Source organism: Astyanax mexicanus, chromosome 3, assembly GCF_023375975.1.
Source record: "Astyanax mexicanus isolate ESR-SI-001 chromosome 3, AstMex3_surface, whole genome shotgun sequence".
In the NCBI taxonomy this organism is placed as follows: Eukaryota; Metazoa; Chordata; class Actinopteri; order Characiformes; family Acestrorhamphidae; genus Astyanax; species Astyanax mexicanus.
Genome location: NC_064410.1, coordinates 7,253,750 through 7,276,347, shown reverse-complemented (window position 1 = coordinate 7,276,347; position 22,598 = coordinate 7,253,750). Strand labels below are relative to the sequence as shown.

General features: G+C 39.3%; 1 protein-coding gene across 1 annotated transcript in view; it reads left to right on the top strand.

The window, feature by feature from the left end:
• Positions 1 to 22,598, top strand: part of hdac5 (histone deacetylase 5) — a 198,102-nt gene that overhangs the window by 61,963 nt on the left and 113,541 nt on the right. Inside the window, exon 2 of the mRNA XM_049476086.1 lies at positions 5,878 to 6,092. Within this exon, the coding sequence (XP_049332043.1) occupies positions 6,071 to 6,092 (22 nt within the window). The 5' untranslated portion in view covers positions 5,878 to 6,070. The remainder of the gene's footprint in view (positions 1 to 5,877; positions 6,093 to 22,598) is intronic.

The window sequence follows — 22,598 nt, the reverse complement described above, 5'->3', positions numbered from 1 at the left end:
CATTACACACAGTACTGGGGGGCCGGGGTGTCCAAACTTTTGACCCGTGGCTCCATTACACACAGTAGTGGGGGGCCGGGGTGTCCAAACTTTTGACCTAATGCTGTTTTATCCCATAGCTGCTCCATACACTCACAGTACTGGAGTTCTAGCTACCTGTCCTTCGATCTAGCTGCCGTCCTCCGATTGGCCCCATTCATTCCAATGGGGCCACTTCGTACGACAATCGTACGAAATCCGTACGACGTAACTTTTCGTAACGCATATTTTCGGAAAGAGCTCAATAAGTTCTACAGGTCCTCAATTGGTTTCATCTTCGTATTTCAAAAATTGCGACGTCCACGGGCGTGCAAAGTTCTGCCCATTCATTTTCAATGGTCAAAAAAACGCGTACTTACGAAGTTTTTACGAAAAACGTAAGTCCGATCGGAAAGCTGTATACAAGCCCACCATTCCCGATATGGACGCACGTTTTCTCTTTTGAACGAAGTCGATATTTCGAAAACTGCGGCACTAGTTAACCGGACAAAAAACAGGTGGAATAATAATAATAATAATAAGAAGAAGAAGAAGAAGAATAAGACTTAAGAAGAACAATACTGTGATTGCATTACTGCAATCACACTAATAAGACTTAAGAAGAACAATACTGTGATTGCATTACTGCAATCACACTAATAAGAATAAGACTTAAGAAGATCAATACTGTGATTGCATTACTGCAATCACACTAATAATAAGAAGAAGAAGAATAAGACTTAAGAAGAACAATACTGTGATTGCATTACTGCAATCACACTAATAAGACTTAAGAAGAACAATACTGTGATTGCATTACTGCAATCACACTAATAATAATAAGAATAAGACTTAAGAAGAACAATACTGTGATTGCATTACTGCAATCACACTAATTAGCTTGTTTCCATGGTTAGCTAGCTCATCACTAGCGTTAGTACTCTCCCAGGTAACATTAATATTTTAGCTAACTCATCACTAAGATTAGCTAGCTTGTTGTTAGCTTTAGTTCTCTTCCCGGTAAGATTAGTATTTTGCTAGCTTATGACTAGGGTTAGCTAGCTAACCTCTAAGGTAAGCTAGCTTGTCGCTAGTTTCAGTTCTCTCCACGGTAACATTAGTGTGTTAGCTAGCTCATTGATGAGGTTAGTTAGCTCATCAGTAAGGTTAGTTATCTCTCTGGTGACATTAGTATGTTAGCTAGCTTATGACTAACGTTAGTTATCTCGCTAGTTTGCACTTGTGCTTTCTTTCTAGATGTCTGGAAAAATCTATTAATTAATTGTGGTCCTCGAGGTCACAATGATTTATAATGATTCATATTAAACAAAGTGTATAACTCCAGCGAGCCAGTGAAAAAGAGCACATTCAACTTTACGTTGCACTATACAAAATGAAAAGTGTTCACTGATTAGGTACTGAACAAAAGCAGAATTAGCTTGTTTTTTGTTGTTGCTGTTTTTGCATCCTTAGCACCAGGGTAAGCCTTGTCGCTGCTAATGTTGTTAAGCTAACTGGTCAGAACCAGCCAGAAACTGGCTTGGCGGCATGTGGAATGATGACTCTAATGGGCAGGGCTTATTTCCAGCAGCCAATGACTGACTAGTCTCCACCCACTTGTAAAAAAACAGGGTCATAACTAAACCAAAAGTTCAGTTAAGCCAAAAAATACTGAAAGTGCAAACAGATTTCTTATAAAGGTAAAACACAACAGAATATTAAACTCTAAATTTAATTCAATATCAAATATTCTGTTTATAAATATGACTTTAAAATTTTTGATATCAATAAAAGCCCTCTAATTTTTTAAACTTAAATTTCGTGGTTGTTGATTATACTTTTGGCTCTCAAAACTTTTGAACCCTATTTTGACACCATTGTGAAGACGCATGATGTGGCCAGAAGAACTCCTGCAAAAAGCAACCAACACCCCAGTTTTTAGAGTGAATTTATTATATCTTAATAATATCTTAGCAGGGATGGTGGTTCCAGCTCACTTGTACCATTAAACACAATATTTTATCCCTGCCACTTTAACATACAATCACACACTCTGATCAATGAGAGTTGCGAAATTTGTCTGATCTTCCAGTAATAGTGCAGTGTTTGTATCAGTAGGGGGCTATTTATGGCTCTCAGGAAACCTTCAAAAGTGAGGTTAATGGACAGTGGGTCAGTGGCAGGAACTGCTCTGTAACGTGGGCAGGATGTGCTGCGATGGAGCCGATGTGGGGGCCGTGTGGGCTTCCCGAGCGTGCAGTTGCAGGCTGTATCCAGCAGGTGAGGCCACAGGACACGGTGGGAGAGGAACCGCTCGCTCATCCAGCTCCACACACTTCTGCCCGCGAGGCCCCTCTCCACATTCAGCCTCATCAGTGCAGCCATTAAAACTCTCCACGGTTAATCTAATTACGCCGCTGTGTGTGTGGTAGAGTGGTGATGTGACATGCAGATTGTTTTGTGTAAATAAACTAAAGTGCTGCTGCCGTGCTCTAATAGCACAGTCACTTTTACTCAGGACGAGCTCATTAAGGAGCTGATTAGTTGGATCAGGTGTGTTGCAGCGTGGATAACACTTATATCTGGTGGGCAGGGGTCCTCCAAACTCGACACATGCACACCTACCCTGTAGATTTTAGTGTTTACTCTGCTCCCAGCGCTAGTGATCAAGTTAATTAGCTAATTAATACGATAAAAACTACCAACAAGTTGTTAGAGCAGGAAGGTGCAAGAATTGAGGATCTTCACAACCAGGATTGGAAACCACTGCCCTGTAACATCTAAAGCCCTGTCCGGATGGGATTAGTTTCTTAGGGAGCATCTATGAAAAAAAAAAATAAAACTCCTGCATCCGGACTGCAATTGCAATTTTTTGGCTTTCTTGGTCACATGACATCACGTTCAGTAGCTCCTCCATTTCCATGCGCTGTTGTGTTTATACATGGATCTCCGTGGAAACGCACGCCCAAAGCGTAGTTACAGAGCGCAGCAGTGGACAAATAGCTATTTTATTAAACAAGAGGAGACAAAACTCAGAGATGTGGATCCAGACGGGACTAAAATTACCGGAGGACCACAGAGGTCAGTGAAAAACAGTAGATAATTTAGCCTGTTATTTTCTTAAAGGATGTCTGAGAAAAACACATACATGGTCGTTCCGGACGGGAATAAAATCACAGAGGACCCCAATAAAAGAGAAAATTACCCCAGGACCCCCTGAGAAACTAATCTAATCTGGATAAGGCGTAAATGACTCATTAAACTAGTGAAGACAATTTGTATTATAAGAAAGTTCAACAACTGTTCAAGAACCTGCAGTTAGTCCAGAATTTTGGTCCATAGTTTTTGCATAGTTTTTTGTATGACTTTATTGAAATTACCTGCCATGACACAGATTTGATTTTTCATAGCTTTGTGGGCATGTCAGTCTCAATTCAGTCTTTCCAAAATTGGATTTGTGTCATTTTTTGAGTCATTTTTATGTGGTTCTAGATTGGACATACGCGGACATACCACATTCAGTCAAGTCAAGTCATCTTAGCATGGAGCAGCAGCAGAGATGCAGTAGTTAATAGCTGTAGTAATAATATGGGTAATAAATCAGGTTAAACTGCACCTGAACAGCTGTTTACTTCAAACATGAGGAGTATATTTGATAGTTGCTACAAGTGAACTGCTCTGGAGTTCCGTTGCGGTTGTTTTGGTCCACAGACAAGAATGGTTACTGATTTCACTGATTTCACACCTGCTTAGATAAACCGTACCAAAAGTGTATATGAACCAGTGTCAATTTTAAATGGACCAAATTGTGCTGCTGTAAAAAACTTCCAAAGACTCACAGTTTACAGATGACCATTGCTTTTCAAACCAGACTCTCTTTGTCATCAGCAGGTGGCAGGGGCTCTTGGCAGTCTCCGGGGCAGCGTGGGTAATGTAGTGCCCCGCCGCATGTGCAGTGGCTGCTAGGCAGCGTGGGTATTGGAGTGCGGCAGTTTCTCCCCGTCTCCGCAGACCAGAGGCTGCATGAGTCATCCCATTAACAGCTCAGTGCCTGCTTTTCAGTGGAGGCCAACTGCTACCCTCTCACTCAGAGATACAGCATTTCACACCTCAGACACTAGCCTAGAGATACCCACCCCATCCCCACACACACACACACACACAATCTCTGACCGTCCGTAAATATCCTGACCTCTCGTGTAATTAGTGAATTCAGCTGCATTATGGTGCATCAATTGCTGACACAGGTATTCAGTTGTGCATACACTGCATGTATAACCTCTATAGACACGCATTGACCAATAGAGTAAAAACCTCTGGATCTGCTGCACGTGGGAGCCTAAGGTCACTATGGCCATTTATTTTGGACAGTGATGCATTAACTGTTTATTTACTATAGAGCCAGCTTTAGTAGTCTTCTAAGCTTCTGAGTTTTCTTGTCCAGTTTGAATGAACTGTATGGCGATTATCGATATGACTTCATAAATTTTATGATGAATTGAACTTTTTACTTTAGTTATTATTTTAATGATTGATGGACACAGCATTGTTCTTTGGCTACAAGCTTTTTTCAAGTTGCTCAAGTTGAATTGAATTGAGTGGTTCTGTGAAGCACCATTCTATCAATTTTGCCTTTGACTTTCAACGTGAGCAGAAAGTAAATACTTCTTTCAGCTATAACAGTGCCTCCACCATGTTTGACAGACAGTTAAGTGAACCTTAGGCTGTGTAGGGAATAGCCTACTGCAATTTATATATTTTCAGAAAGTTATTTCATAGGGGAATTCTTGGTCAATGTCAATTTTTTATGTGCATATCTGCATATCATAGAAAAAAAATCTCTGCTAGAAAAGTGGCATTAAAGAGAAATGTGACATTTCATTTCCTTTTGTGGGATTAGAAATGCTGTAGAATTTAAAATACGCAGATACGTATATAAGTACAGCATCTGTACATAGTTCATCACCATTTATCACAATCCTATTATTAGTATTAGTATTTTTGCAGCATTTATCTGGATACGAGCAGAAACGTTTTTCAGTAGTTTTCAGCACATCTACAAACACCTGATACACAGTTTAACTGGCTTCCTTACTTGGCTGTGCTGTAACAGTGCCTACGCCATGTTTGACAGATGACGTGGTTATTGCTTCAGATAAACGTTAAGCCTTTAAGGGTGCAATACAGCTCTGGAAAAAGAGACCACTTAAAAATAATGATGATGGATGATCACAAGCCATTAAACCAAGCTGAACTGCTTAAATTCTTGCACCAGGAGTAAAGGCATAAAGTTGTCCAAAAAGCAATGTGTAAGACTGGTGGAGGAGATGCATGACGAGATGCATGAAAACTGTGTTTTAAAAAACAGGGTTATTCCACCAAATATTGATTTCTGAACTCTTAAAACAAACTTGTTTTCTTTGCATTATTTGAGGTCTGAAAGCTTCGTGTTTTTTGTTATTTCAGCTATTTCTCATTTTCTGCAAATAAATGCTCCAAATTGCAATATTTTTAATATTTGGAATTTGGGAAAAATGTTGTCCGTAGTTTATTGAATAAAACGACAATGTTCATTTTACTCAAACATAAACTTATAAATAGCAAAATCAGAGAAACTGATTCAGACACTGAGAAAGTGGTCCCTTAAATTTTAGTAAACGACAGGAAGTTATATATTTATATATATTTTTACTTTTTTTTAATTTACAAAAATATAAGTGTCGCATCAATATACATATATAAAATCTGGCAATTTGTTTTTGTATGGATAGAAATGCTCATAAATTGAACAAAATGCAGATATATGGTAAAATGTAATTATACTGAATTAATTAATGTATTTTTTTCTCCTCTCTGTAGCTCTTGTAGGCTCTTCTGACATCTCCGGCCATGGCTGACAGTGAGGACCCGCTGTAGACCCGCAGCCTCCAGTGCCGAGCCCCCTCCACCAGGTGGAATCACACACTCTCACACACACTCGCCATCTGCAACTGCCTGTGCACATCGCCTGCTGAAAGCCAGAGGGAAGGATCAGTGAGCTAGCTGCCTGTCCATGAATTCATCCAACACACCAGGTAAGACTATTCCAGACCTTCTCTAACAGATGCTGATGAGAACGATGAGCATTTAGAATTCCATTACTGGTGGATTTTTATCCGTACTTTCAAATACTGACCTTGTCTTACTTACCATTTATTTTTTCGAGATATTATCACAGTTACTAATAAACTCCAGATGTTCCATCTGATTGTGTAATCAGATTTTGATACGGCTTTGTAATTGGACAGATGCACAGTTTCTGTGTAGCAACAGGTTTGTGCAGAATTGTTTCCCGTTTGTATGAATTAGCATGCAAAGGCTTTGGCGCAGTTAAAATGTAACAATCATATATATTTATATATACTACATGTTTAACACCCAACACTCAACATAAGGTACCACAGCAACCGCTTGGAAACCCCATAGCAACTGCCTCTCAACCACTGTGTACCTGGCTAGAAAGCAGCAAGCTACCATAGCATGGCAACTGCCGCCAAGCCACCTGCCAACAACACCGTAGCAACCCTTTGAAATACCATAGCACTCAGATAGCAACCATTTAGCAACACAAAGAAACATCATTGCAACTACCTAGTACCCACCATAGCAATTATCCCCACCATTTAGCAATCACTTAGAAACCTCCTAGTACCTGGAATACAATATCAAGCACCTACCAATGGAGTCACTTAGTAACTGCATAGCAACTTACTGGTATACCAAATCAACCACCTTACCACACCATAGCACTGTAGAACAACCTAATAACCACTTGCAAACACCATTTTGTCAACATAACACCTTGAATCCATTTAGAACCATCAAAGTAAGCAACTAGGATACCAGTGACTCACTTTTGTTTTGTGGTACCAACATTCAAACAAATAAATCAGCTCACAAATAGTAACAATAGAGAAAAGTAGATGGGTTTCTTTAGTTTAGCAGGGTACCAAACTCCAGACGGCTGCAAGTAATAAGTAGATCCAAAGACACTTCAACGTGCTTTACACTTTTCAAAACAATTTTTCTCACCTTTGTTTAAAAGAAAGCCTGTGAAATGCAGGGGGGTGGCACAACTGCCAAAGTGTTGGCCTCTAGGTGGGTGTAAAACACTAGCCTAAAAAAGACTAAGGCGCTGCCACTATGATCTGGAGATCGCTGGTTCGAATCCCAGTCATGCAGCTTGCCATCAGCTGCCTGAGCCCTGAGAGAGCAATTGGCCTTGCTCCATCTGGGTGGGTAGATGGCGGTCTCTCTCAAAATCACTCCAAACGGTGATGTCGATCAGCACAAGGCGCCTGTGAGCTGATGTATTGGAACCAAGTCGCTGCGCTTTTCCTCCAAGCGCCCCGTGATGCTACTCGGCAATGCTGCATCAGCAGCAGTTGAAAAAGAGGCAGTGATTGGCTTCACATGTGTCAGATAGGGCTGCAACTAATGATTATTTTGGTAGGCTGATAATCTGGCAAATATTTTTCTGATTAGTCGATTAGTCAATGATTATTTCTGCCATTTCGATTATTATTTCTTTGTTGCTTGCTGTAGGTATGGCTGCTGTTTCTAGTTTTCTCTGTCTTTTCGCTTCACAACGATAGAAGAGCAGAATAAGAGGTTTAAATGTCCTTCAAATGTCCAGAACCTTGCCCTTTAAAGGTGGAAAGTGCTGATATTTAGTGAGGAAATGTGTAATCTTGTGTTTGGGCACTTTCGAAGACGCAAGCCGTGTTTTAAGCTGTGTGAGTGTCCACAGTACTTTGTGTAGTGCTGCAAAGTAACGATTAGTCACAAAATAGAAAATGTCATAATCGACCAATCGTTGCAGCCCTAGTGACGGAGGAGACTAGTGATTGGGGATATACAGATGATTAGCAACTGAATGGGTGGGACAATTGGCCAGATAAATGGCCTGAAAACACCCCCTCCCCCCCTTTTAAAAATAAAGAAATCAATACATAATTTACACTCGACTCCACAAGATAATCTGGGAAGATAATCAATGAAAGCAGATGTTAAATCAGGTCACGTCTCGTAGTTGTTCGGAGGTGCGAAAAGACCCAGAAATTAGTTATTCTGAACAACCTGTCATGCATCTCATTTTCTGCAGTAAGAGTGCAGGTGATTATCACCTTTAGAAACATCACCTTAGTTTGCGTCACCCTGTAGCTCGTCCTATTTTTGACCAGCCGTGTAATTTCCTCATTGTTGCCATGTAGCATTATCAGTGTGGGGCTATCTTTAGTGCTTCAGTGATTCAGTGTTTGAATAGATTTGAATGCATTCTGCAGGTGGATGACAGACTAAAAGCTTAAAAATGCAAAGATTTTTTTTTGTCTGCATTTCCATTTATTTATTTTTTGATGCTAAAGATGACATATCTTGTCTTTTTACATCTTTGGAGACTGGAGCGCTTTTCTTTTTCATCGTTAGCAGTTAAAAGATGTCTGCCGAGGCTAAAAAAAAATAGTGAATGCTGATTTCTCTGAGGACTAAAGCGGTAAAGGACACTTCTCAACAGGTGACGAACCTGATATTGCGACTGTGCTCGTCTTTTCCTGTCAGTGTTTTTTTTTTTTTTCTCAGTCTGCATCAGGTGTTCCTGGTCTCAGTCAGGAGAGTAATCTTCAGTGTACTTCTTTCTTTTCAGGAGTTGTTTCTGGTCTGGGTCTCGGTGACCGAGACGAGGCTTTGTGGTCTGTGGGTTTTGGCACAATCGCTCTAGCTGCTTTTAGAGATGAGATGTGGTTTAGGCTTGCTTGTTTTTCGTCTATTTGATCACGATTTGTGTGTTTTTTGACCAAACATAGATCCTACGAGACTGCGGCAGACATTTAGATCACTATTAGAACCCAGTGCTCCATGAAAATAGGGCTGTGTAACGTCAATACGATATTGATACGATTCAATACATCAAGACATATTGCGATACATTATTCAAGGCAATATATTGGGATTGTTTAAAGTTGATGTCTGTAAGTTTTAGGATTTGGGGGATTTAGGGCTCTCTCTGGTGAGAATGGTTAATTTCACCGAGCATACAGAAGAATCATTTTTAAACTGGGCGGGTGTGATGCGGTCTCCTTTTGGAGTGGATGAATCCGATTCCAGGTTATGTTTAGTCAGAGAGAGAGAGAGAGAGAGAGAGAGAGAGCACTTAGTCAGAAACTTCACTTCATCGTTGCTTTGTTTTTACTATGAGTGAATGGATGAGCTACTGAGCTCTGAGTTTCCCCTTCTGAAGTCTCCATTGCTCCACCAGCCGCTCACGTTCAGTAAAACTGAGCCGGATCCTCTGATTTTAGAGGCTGTACGTGTGACGTAAGTACGTAAAGATGCTTGATGTGGCCAGAAGAACTCCAGCAAAAAGCGACCCGACACCACAGTTTTTAGAGTGAATATATTGGGCTTAGCAGGGATGGTCGTTCCACCACAACGGTACCATTAAACACAATGTTTTATCCCTTCTTTGCATTAAGAAATGCTTTTGCTCTTTCAGTTTAGAAACAAAATAAATGCTTAAAAAAGATTGATATAATACAGAGGTTACAATTCAGTATATCACAGCACATTGTGATACTGTAAACATGTGATATAGCGATTTTTTCTTATCATATTTTGTATAAAATGTCATATTTTTTTAAACATCATACTAATAGAATTTCAAACAATCATCAGTCTTTACATCTAAACTATCAAATTGAAAGTTTAAAAATGTATACTGTTTTTTGAAAATCGATAAAAAAGTGCTACAAAACAAAATATCACGATATGATATAATATTGATATTTTTCTTACACCCCTACATAAGAATGAATGGATTTAGGGTTGCAGCTGCAATGAATGGTCATTAAATCATAAATTAGATCAACTTTTGCGGATTTATTTTTCTCAGATTTGGCATTTGCACAGATTTTAATTTTGGGCCAAATCTAAAAGACATATATTTTTTTTATAAAAAAAAAAAGTAAATTAATTTTGCAAATTGTTCTTTTAATATATAAATTAACTAGCCCTAAATACATGTTTTTTTTCTCTTGCAAAAATACTTACAAATATTTATTAAAACATATTTATAAATCATATATTTTTTAAATAGTTGTTTTATTAAGCATGTGACAATAAACACACCATCACACATAGACAAACATAACTTTTACTTAAATAGGGTATCAGTTTTTTAATTGCAGCCTCTCAGAATGGCTACTTGTACCATAAATATTATATAGTAGGTTTGGGGGATAACATAAATTTATATACCAGATATCCTCTACATAGCTTTTGCAAAATGTCCCATATTTTAAATCATTGCCATTGGAATAAATATCAGATTATCATCACTGATGCATAGATTATGTAGCTCTATCACCAAGTCCTAATATATTCAAAATTAACAGGCACTAAAAAAAATACATGAAAGTTTACCATTAAAAAAAATACTTTCGATTTTTTTATAAGCAACATCATTGAAGCAACTTCGGCCACCAACCCTTCGGTTCAGCACAGTTGAATCAGGTGTGTTAGAGCTGTGAAAACACTGAACTCTGCAGCCCTCTGGCTCACCAAGACCTCCATTCTTTCAAACACCTACATGAACACTAATCTGGAACTGTTTTCCACGGCCGCCCACGTAACCATTCAGCCAGTAGAATGGAAATGTGTCAGTTGAATGTTCATGTTCACAGTGACGATAGTAATACAGATAAGCATCTAGAACTGGAGCTTTCTGTGAGCTGTTTTTTTATTTTTTTATCCCTGAACAAATATGTTTGAGGCATTTGTTCTTGTTGGATACACTATGTTTTGTAGTCCTATATACAATGCATGTTTTACTGTTTAAAGAAACTCTAAATGAAGGTTTCTGACATTGAAAACTATAAAAATCTGTGCCTTAGATCATGTCAATTACGTATCAAGTACAACTACAAATCAGAAAAGTTGGGACAGTAAGGAAAATGCAAAATTTGAACATTTATGTAACATATTTGACAGTATGACCGCAAGATATTTCAACTCCATTTAATTTTGGTAATCACATCACATTCTAGATTATCCTAAAAGAAGAGCTCTAATGGATAAAGAAAAGCAGCATGGATGGTGCTGGAGACAATGTGGTTCTCAGATAGCTGATCACTTCCATATATTTTGGGGATGTCCAGAATTGGCATCTTTTTAGTAGAAGATTGAAAAATCTGTAGTGGAATTGTTTGGGATTGAGTTTGAATTTCCATGGGTGAATCTTTACATGGGGAGTGTGCTGAAACTAGAAGGAAAGAATGATAAAAATGTGCTTAAAATGTTGTTGGTGGCAGCTAAAAAGACCATAAATAGAAAAAAAAAGGGATTGATGCTGTCTACGAAATTGAATACAATGTAAAGATTATTTTATATATATATATATTTTTTTTTTCTTTCTTTCTTTAGGGATGTCAACATTAAAGCATTAACGTCTGCAATTATTTTGGAATCAGTAACTTTTTGGTTTTGTTGTGTTTTTTTTAACGCAATTTCTGGATTTGTTGACTTGTGGTGAGAACCTGATCTGGTCTCGATCTGACCCAGCTATCAAACGCACTTCTTTATAATTGAGTTAAACTACTGATAAGGCACATTTTAATCTGAAATATTAACCAGACAATTACAGCTATAAACTAAGACTGTCTCTGCTGCTCCATGCTGTTTAAATGCGCAGTCTGTGCTGTGTTCACTGCCCACAGCCGCGCAACTCCATTTAATACATCTGCGCTGCACATCCCATTGAAAATACTGTGTATAAAAACTTGAAATCTGTGTAGATGAACATCCAGCGTTTGTTTGACTTAAAAAAAAAAAAAAAAAAAAAAAAAAATATATATATATATATATATATATATATATTTTTTTTTTAAATTACAGCAAGAGCTGCTGAATTAGAAGGAAAACATGGCAACACCCTTGTTCCTTACTAGTGTTGCATAATGCGCCTTATATTCCGGTGTGCTTTATGTATAAAAATAGACCAGAAAAAAGACGTTCATTTATAATGTGCCTTATAATGCGTTTTTTTTTTTTTTTTTTTTTATAGTACGAAAAAACAAAATATATATTTTATTCTTTATTTTATTTTATCTATTTTATCTTAGATAATAATTGCTCTTTTGGATAAAACTAGGCTGTAAGAACACAATTTTGTTTCAACTCATGTACCAAATGTGATGTGAATGACAATAAAATTATGAATCCTTGAATTTTTTTTTAGCTGTATCTTACTAAATAGTTGTAAAACATTTTTATAGTATTGGACATTGACTGTGTTGAATGTGCTGAAATGAAGTAATCTGACAATGCTAATCAAACTAATGCTAATAATTAATCAGATTGGACGTAATCTTCTCCATCCAACCCTCTTCTTCTTCTTCCCCTACTCTAAACACACAAAGCCCCTCCTCTCACTCGGCCCCTCCCATCGGCTCTGTTTATAATTGGAAGTGGTGATGGCCGCTCAGACCTTTATTAACCCCCCCCCCATCCCTCCCGTGACGTCTTTGAATGTCACTGGATGCCGTGGCAACCGCGTAACCCCTCTCCTCACCGCCGCGCCCCGAGGGCCGTCTGCTCATTGGCCCGTTCTCTCCGTCTGACGCCAGCTCATTGATTCTTACTCTGGACCTGTGTGTGTGTGTGTGTGTGTGTGGGAGGGTGTTTGACCATTGTGATTTTACAGGCGTGTCTGACATTTGGCTGGCAGTTTGTGGACTCTGAGAGAAGAGGAATGGAATGGATGTGTAGAAGAGCAGTGACTGCAGGTGATCAGTAGTTGAGGTTTGTGTAAGCGACCCTGGCCTCGTCCTTTTTACCCCCTTCACACCTGAAAGTCCAAACCAGAGTCCAAACTTTGTCTTTAATTACTGTATTTTTACACCTCTAGTTGGTTTCTATGGTGTGGATCAGTTGATTTGGATCAGTTTGGTTTGGTTTGGTTTCACACAGGCATAAAAACCTAAACCACCAAAATGCACACACCATTAAATCACAATAAAACACATTGTCTCCTCTGACTGGTCAGAGCTGTCTGGTGCAGGAGCAAGAAATTAAATATTTCCAAAATATTCTGTGTTCCAGAGTGTATATCTGTGCAGTGTGTAGCTACTTTAACACAGAGCGCAAAAAAATGTGCAACTGCACTTTCAAAAACAGTGTTTTCTATAGAACGTGAACTGCAAATACGGAAGGAACTGGTGCGCCTTCAAGCAGTGAAAGCAGCACAGACCACGCATGCAAACAGCATGGAGCAGCAGAGACAGCGTTTGTTCATAGCTGTGGTAATTAGTGTAATCTGACCAATATATCAGATTAAACTTCGCCTTATCAGAAGTTTAGCTCAAATAAATAAGAGTATAGTTGATATACTCTTATCAACACAAGTGAACGGCTTCAGAGTCCAACTCCGAGACCAAGACCAACTCCACTAGCAGGTTCTGAGGTGATTAAACCAACCAAAAATGTCTTATCACTGCAAAAACTTTTGGTGAGACCAAAACGTGGTCCTTTGTTTTAGATGGTTGTTTGTGCTACCTTACTTTTGGTTCCATACATAAACTTCTAAAGGTCTAAAGAACCTTCAGTTGATGGACTGAAGTCCTTTTATAGATTGCCCTGTTTGGACCGTACTTTCGAACTTTTCAGTTTGGGTCCAAACCAAAGTAGCAGTTGAAAGGAGCTGGAAACCACAGTTTGGAACAAAAGAACAGAGTTTGGTCTGTCCAAAGCGGCTGGTCTCGGTCTGGATCTACTTTTTTACTAGATGACCAGTTGATCATGAGCTGGTCCCAAAACCTGGCTAAGCAACATTCTACAAACCAATTATGGTAATATGAAGTATAGAGAGACTCTGCCTGTGTAGCTGATGATGACAGGATGTTCTTTGGAAGCTCTTTGGTCCACTCACTAAACTGCATTGTAAAACCAAAACTTACAAGATCAAATATATACAATATACATTGAAACAAAGACATAAACCATGGTGCAATCTCTGGAACCGACTTTCAGGTGTGAAAATGTCCTAAGAGATAGGTTTCAAGCCTGCAGGTTGAAGAAGCATGCTTGGAACCATTTGGATTTTTGCCCCTGAACTGATGAGTGGTAGGGCCAGGGCAGCAAAGAATTAGCAGCGCCACTAATTCTAAGCAGAAGAGGCTATTTGACCAACATGTAAACCTACCAACCACAAACCATGGTGGAATGCCCAATGGCCAAGATGCAAAACATCTCATGAGAGAGGAATGACTGCGGCTATTTTTATTTTCAGCGGTTAATCATTGTCTCCTGTCGAGTCTCAGTTGGTGAAACTTCTTGGAAAGCAGAGTACATCTACATAATGCGTGGTAGCTATCCAGAGGCTAATGAGCCTCCTCAAACATTCACATCCTCACCTACACCCACCCACACACCCACCAGGTGAGACTCTTGAGTCCTTCCGTGGTTTAAACTGCAGCCGTTCTCCGCTCGAGTGTGTGGGAGGGTTAATTAGTGGCCCGCCGCATGACTCAGGATGAATGGGGAAAGAGGCCGAGGGTGGTTCGGACATTCTGAGGACCCTGTATTCTTCTGGTGATGGTGAGATAAGTCCGGAAAGCGTTGATCGTTCAGGAGGAGATGAGCATTCATTTTATTGTCTTAGCTTGGATAAAGGGTTTGGTTTTGGAATACGCTATATATCCAGAAGTATTCATTCATCTGCCAACACAAGCATATGAACTTGAATGGCATCCCATTCTTAATCCATGGGGTTTAATAAAGGGTCAGCCCACCTTTAACAGCCACAACAGTTTCAAATCTTCTGGGAAAGCTTTCTGCAAGGTTTAGGAGTGTGTTCATGGACATTTTTAAACATTCTTCCTGGCCGTGACTGAGTGAAGACTGCCTGGATCCCAAAGGTATTCTATCAGATTGAGGCCAGGACTCAGGTTCTGCAGGCCAGTCAAGTCTTTATGGACCTTGATAAGTGTTCTGTCAAGGTCCATGTTCTGTCATGTTGGAACAGAATGGGGCCATCCCCAAACTGTTCCTGCAGAGTTACGTACCTCAATGTAGTCAGACAAGTACTGTTTACCTGGCAACCGCCAATTCTAGACTCATACATTGGATTATCAGGCGGAAAAGCGCAATTCTTCAATCCAAAGAACACGTCTTCAATGCTTAAGAGTCCAATGGCGGCATGTTACACAACTGCATTTAACGCTTTGCATTGAGTTTGGTGATGTAAGACTTGGATGGAGCTGCTTGGCCATGGAAACCCATTCCATGAAGCTCTTTATGCTTTACTGTCCTTAAGCTAATCTGAAGCCGTTTTATGTGGTCTACCACTTTGTGACTGAGTTGCTGTAGTTCCCAATCGCTTCCACCTTGTTATAATACCACTGACAGTTGGCTGTGGAATATTTGGTAGTGAGAAAATTTTATGACTGGACTTGTACAGCACCATGCTGGAATTCACTGAGCTTCTGAGAGCGTTTGTAGAAGCAGGTGCTTGATTTTATACACCTGTGGCCATGGAAGCCATTGGAACATCTCAATTCAAATGTTTGTATAGGTGGGTAAATACTTTTCACAATATAGCCAATATACTGTCAGAGATTTGCTGTTGGAGTAAGTTAATAGGTGTGTATGTGGTACCCTGGTGTCCTGACCAGGATGTATTCTTTCCTACGTCCAATGATTGCTTAATGATTTTGGATTGACTCCAGACTCAAGGCAGCTCTGACCAGTTCATGTTTCATGTTCAGTTTATCAAATGGTTGTCGGCTCAGAGGTACTGCAGCCTGGAAGATCTACTGCCCATGCGAACCCTGCTCCTTCGGCACGACGTGTGGGCATCCCTCCACTAAATGCCATTTGAAAGCAACGAGCCCCAGACAAGGGGGGCATGGCGAGCATGACCACCCCACCACAATTGCGAGATGAACTACAGTCAAGAGAAACAACAGATCCATAACAAACCTCTTTAGGAGGCTGCAACAAAAAAAGATGGACAACTACCTCTGGCTGTCGATTGGCTTAAAAAAAGTGAGTCACGTCAAAAAGCAGTTGTCTTATTGACTTCAGCCTAAATCAGGGGTGTTCAAACTACGGCCCGTTTCCTTTTTTGGAGCGGCCCGCGAGGTATTTTAGAAATAGAATGAAAGTTGGCCCGCTGTTAAGCAGATTTTTATAATGTGAGATTCAAAGTTTGAACGCTATAGGTGTCAGAAACGGGCCAAAGAGTCTAAAAGCAGCGAGAGTGAAGTTTTAGCGCAGAAAAACGGGCCAAAGAGTCTAAAAGCGGAGAGAGTGCGCATTTCTAGTGCAAAAAACGGCCCAAAGAGTCTAAAAGCGGAGAGAGTGTGCATTTGTAACACAGAAAAAGGGCAAATGAGTCTAAAAGTTGCTGTAATTAAGGAGTTATTATATATTAAGAGACATCATGAAATGAAACATCAATGTCAAAAATCTTAGTTTACACAACACTGTAAAATATAGATAAAGATAGTAAGTCAAGTAAAATGGTGTGAAATGAAAGTAATCAGGAAAATATATTATTTAAAGTGGTATATTTCATTATTTGTTTTATTACAGAGTCGTTGGCCTGTGACTTCAAATATATTTCTCCTTCTGGCCCCCAACAAAAAAAGTTTGGACAACACTGGTCTAAAATGATTGACATTCCCTACGCCCTTTGCTTACGCCCAATGGTTCTCTGGTCCTTTGGTGTTCATACAATGCAACTGCATGAGATTTTAAAGTAACAGAGCTTAGAATGGTCTGTTCCCGCAAAACACTTGTCCATTGCAATGCATCGTTACACCCCTAGTGAACGGCAAGGTAACAGAATCAGTGGACTTACAGTGATGCCTTAGTTTGTCTTTCCTTGTCTTTTCTTATCTTGTACTCTTATACTTTTCTCTGTTCTGTGAGAACAGTTCAGACCAGATCAGTATTCCGTGTTGTCTATTAAAGCGTTCCTCAGCTTTTTAATTATCAAACACCACTCTCTCGCAATAGCTGATGCCAGCCGAAGGCATTCATTAATAATTAATGCACTAATGCCGCCTGATATTTGTAATGTCCTCGCTCGCTGTTTGTTGTTTTCTGTTATATCCTGTCAAACTATCCGTCCCGGCGTTGGGCGGAAAATGGCAGCCAGCATTCCTTCCTCACCGCTTGTTAAGACAGTGATTCACGCTGATTAAAATAACTCATTTCTATGCAGTTTGGCTTTGGTTTGTGCTGCTAAGTTGCTGTTGGGCAGATTTTTCAGAGTTTTCACACCAATGTGCTTGGAACTGCGCTTGCATGTCGAGGCTAAACTCGGGAGTACAGTAGTTAAATTAGTCACACTGAATGTTAACTTGAAAAGAGTCTGTAGCTGAAGAGGTGTGGAATAAGCAAGGTGTTCGCAGACAGGATTAACAGAGCCGTAACCTTTTAATTTCCTTTTATTTCATTCCCTTGAAGTCGTTTATAACATTTGTGTGGGTTTATGTACATGAAAGGGCATTAATTTATTTATACATGAGCTTTTTTTGATACGTGATCCTCTCTACGTCCCTTTAAATAAAACAGGCTGTTAATGTTGCTGTTCCTTTAAGACAGGTAAGTCTTGTGTAGTGTCTTAACACTCTAGCAGTATATACAGCAACACCTTATCATACTATAGCAACCAATATCATGGCGACTGTCGAGAAGCTCCGCATCATCCATCTAACAACCACATCTGCCTGGGATACAATGTCAATGTAGACTTTTTAGTGTATTTTAGCAGGATAAAATTTGTCGATACATTTTTATAATCAGCGTTGTTTATTATGTTGACTGATTATTGCAGCCATAATGAGGAGTGTGATTGCCCTTTCTTCCTATTGGTAGGGAGTGGACTGCCCTCATTGTGCACAAGTGTGTTTAGTTATAATAATCAGTATTTAAAATAATACATCAGTATAATCATATGCATTGTTAAATCTTACCCTGGCCTGTTGAGTGCTCAATGTGTGTATGTCTGTGTGTTTGTGTGTGTGTGTGTGTGTGTGTGTGTGTGTGTGTTGAGTCTCGCATTGAACCATACACTGCAATATACAGCTCTGGAAAAAAAAACACTTCAGTTTCTGAATCAGTTTCTCTGATTTTGCTATTTAAGTTTATGTTTGTGTAAAATGAACATTGTTGTTTTATCCTATAAACTACAGACAACATTTCCCATTGTCATTTAGAGCATTTATTTGCAGAAAATGAGAAATGGCTGAAATAACAAAAAAAGACATTGAATAATGCAACAAAAAACAAGTTCATATTTATAAAGTTTTAAGTTTTAAGAAATCAATATTTGGTGGAATAAACCTGGTTTTTAATCACAGTTTTCATGTATCTTTGTATTTCATGCATCATGTTCTCCTCCACCAGTCTTACACACTGCTTTTGGATAACTTCTATGCCTTTACTCCTGGTGCAAAAATTCAAGCAGTTCAGTTTGGTTTGATGGTTTGTGATCATCCATCTTCCTTTTGATTATATTCCAGAGGTTTTTGAATTTGGTAAAATCAAAGAAACTCATCATTTTTAAGTGGGCTCTTATTTTTTTAATCCAGAGCTGTATATCACCCTGTTAGAGAGTGTTTACATGCTGCAGCAGACTTTTCTTTTCAGACACTTCAGTACGGGGTGGTCAGCTGTGGTCAGTATGTGAAGGCGGTGTGTTTGGTGGTGAGGGTGGGGTGATTGTTGGGGGGGCTGTGAGCTCAGAGTGAGGGATATGTTTACAGAACTAGTTTCTTTCGAATACTGCAGGGGGTCCAGCCTTCCCTTCCAAGCTGCCGTCATTACCTGAGAGTATTAATAATTAAATCAGTGTGTGTGTGTGTGTGTGTGTGTGTGTGTGTGTGTGTGTGTCTGTTATCTGCCTGGGCAGACCAATGCAGTTGGGCTGTGCAGCGAATGAGTCATCGCTGTGTTCTATTTGAGGAGAGAGAATCTCTATGCACCCCCTGAGTGCGCTTGTGTGTGTGTGTGTGTGTGTGTGTGTGTGTGTGTGTGTGTGTGTGTGTGTGTGTGTGTGTGTGTGTGTGTATGTGTGTGTGTGAATCCACACTTTGGATGCAAGTGCTTCTGTCTATGCCTTGATGAGTCATCAAATGATGGGTCCAAAAAAGGTTGTTTGCCTGTCTGTAATTTGTGTGTGTGTGTGTGTGTGTGTGTGTTTGTGTGTGATTTATATCTGCCTTTGATGTGTTTCTTAATGATGTCTTCAACCATATATGTCTGTATGAGCACATGTGAGCTCAATGCCTGTTTGTGTGTGTGTGTGTGTGTGTGTGTGTGTGTGTGTGTGTGTGTGTGAGAGAGCTCATACAAATGAATGTGGCTTTTACAACCCCCTCTTAAAACCACCAATTTAGCAAAACATGGACGGATTAGCAAGTAACCCAAACTGATCAACACACGGATTTTGTCATGAAAGTATATGGAAAATTAGGCCTATTGACTGTGTTATTTATAAAGGGCCTATATTATGTAAATCACATTTCTAAATCTAAAAACTAGGATGCTTGATATTCTTCAAATATGTTAGGGATTATCGATTAATCGAAATTCTTTTAGTTCTTATGTAACATTTAGAACTCTCAGATATGTAAACTTTTGTGTCTTTTACATTTATTTTAAATTTATAAAGAAGGCAAAATCGTGCAAGCACAATAAAACTTGTTTGAAAACAAAATCCTTCAAATTACAGCAGCATTTACACGAAACAGAGTGCAAGAATAAACTCCTTATATTGTAGATAAAATAAAGGCCTCAATTTTACACCTTCCGCCTGCGTCATTTAAATAGCAACAGTGCTTGTGAGTATATCTACGACGGTGAGCGTGGTGGTGTGGAAATGAGGAGTGTTCAAGTATATTTCTGGTGTATTGCTATCGTGGCAACAGAAAACACAGGTGCGCCACAGACTGATAAAAACCTAGGCAGACTTCAACAGTCAGATGTTCATTGTGCATTATCTTGTAGATAAACTGAAATATATAGGCACATTTTCTTTTCTTTTTTTTTTTAAATACATGATTCTACTTTCTAAAATAAAAGAAATACTCAGAACAAGTAGTTCTGAATATTATTTTTAATTTAAAGTTTTTAGCTTTTAGCTTCATTCACCATTCATAGAGGACTTACTCTCAGGCTTTCTCTAGAGTTTAACTGTTATTTACTGATATAACAGGGGGAACAGAAAGTGGTCAGACTCTCTATAAAAGTCTCTGATAATGCAGGGGATGCGTTTTGGGCCCGTGGTTCTCTCTTTCTCCGTAGTCGCTGCTCCTGGCTCCCAGTCGCCGACTGGGTCAGATATCTTGCCAGGCGTCTGCAACTCCTCTGCAGATGTGCAAATGCACACACAGACACACAGAGCTTGTGTAGTTCCTGTAGAGAAGAATTACTAATAGAAAAGTACTTTCTGGCGCAGATAAATAAACATGAACCTATTGGCAGCATGCCTTATGCTCTAGTATTGAGCTGTGGAGCAGTGAAACTGTGTTTTCTTGAATGATGCTGCTTCATACAGTAGCTTTGGGATGAGTTCACTAATGCTCTTGTTGCTAAATGCAATCAAAATCTCACATCAATTCTCCAGAATCTACTAGAAAGCCTGCCTTGGAGTTGCCAGGTTTACAGTTTTCCCACCAAATTTGGCTTGTTTAAAAATCAGTCTCGGATGAAAATATTTTATTTATTTTTTATTTTTTTTGGGCTACTTTTAAAAATGACCACGGCCGCAAAAAAAAAAAGAAAAAAAGAAGAGAGTTCAGGAGGGGCAAGAACAGAAATGATTAAGGTTTTTTTTTACTAGTAAATGTTCTTGACTGGGATATAAAATTTATTCTAAATAAATGACTAAGATAAATAGAATTATTGATAATAAATCCCTTATAAACTAAATACTAAGGAATTTAGTATTTAAATATTTTAGGCTAGTTTAAGCTTCTGGAGGGCGGGTTTTAGACTGACTTTGGGCTGGATATTTTTCTTGGACCTGGCAACCCTGCTTGAACAGTATACAATGTCGGTTGATTACTCCAACTAAGACAAGATAAACTCGTTTTAATTCTCTTCATTTTAGAAGAAATAATAAATATGCAGGTGTGACAATACTTTTTTCTGACGCTGTAATTTAGTCAGCAACCATCCAGACATCAAGAGCCAATGAGAACAAAGCTCATTTACTTATTTACTTATTACAAGTGTTAATTGTTACAGTGGCCCTTTACAGGAGTTACAGGATTGAGGATTAGAAGCCTGCACCCCCTCTACTGCTCCAGACACTCTGAGGGGGTCCAGAGTCTAAATTTGTCCAAATTCGTCTGATTCGCTGGCTTTTTTAAAGGCTTGTATAGCTGGATTTGATTGGACATGCAGATTGGATCGGGGAAAGCTGAGAAATTCTGCCTGCTGATGATCGAGACAGCCAACAAATTGTTCATCGATCGCGCCGCTGTAACTCAGGATGTATTGGCAGGCCGGCTCTGCTGGATTGGGTTCCGCTAAAACGGTGTTTTACATTAGACTACAATATAGCTAATAAACCGAGGGGGTTAGTTTAAAAAAGACAACCTCCATAGATAAACAATGTCTGCAAACACACTAATGTTAAAGTGTCCTAATTCGGATCCCGGTCATGCAGCTTGCCATCAGCTGCATGAGCCCTGAGAGAGCACAATTGGCCTTGCTCTCTCTGGGTGGGTACAGTAGATGATGCTCTTTCCCCTCATTATTCCTAGGGTGATGTCGATCAGCACAGGGCGTCTGTGAGCTGATGTATCAGAATGAAGTTGCTGTTCAAACTTTATGTCAGGTGAATATTTAGTGGTGAGGTATCAGCCCTCAAAAAGTTCTAAATGATCACGGTTACAGGGAGACACTGCCGAAAAAACATGACATTTTTACAAGCTCGAATGCTTGAACACATTCTCAGTTATGAGCCAAGCTGCAGCCACTGGAACTCCTCGATAGCTCCTGTTACAATAAAGAAGATGAAACTGAAACTTCCCGTGACATCAACTGTTAAGACAAATGTCAGATGAAGACCACATTAAAAATCTAGTATAAACAGCCTAAATAAAAAAAGAAAATTGGATTTGGGCCATTTTGGTCCATTGGGTTTCATTTAATTAAATTTCATTTTATTTATCATGAGTGTACCATATTTTTTGCACTATAAGACACACCTAATTATAAGAAACGCTACCACTGGCTGTAAAGCAAAGCTAAGTAAACAAAACTGTAATTGTAATTTGACAAGTCAAATGAGCATGTGGTGATGGATGTAAATCTGCACAGATTTCTCTCCTGAAATCAAGCTGTTTATTTGGGTGAGTAAAGCACTTCCGTTTATTTACAGTAAGCTTAGATTTCCAGATTTTTCTTTAAAGCTGGAGCATTAGCATTAGCGGCTAACTGCTAGCAGTTAGCGGCTAATGCCAGCCAACAGAGCTACACTGAGGAACCCTGAGTGTTCCAGTAAGCCAGGGCGATATTAGCTAGCGGTT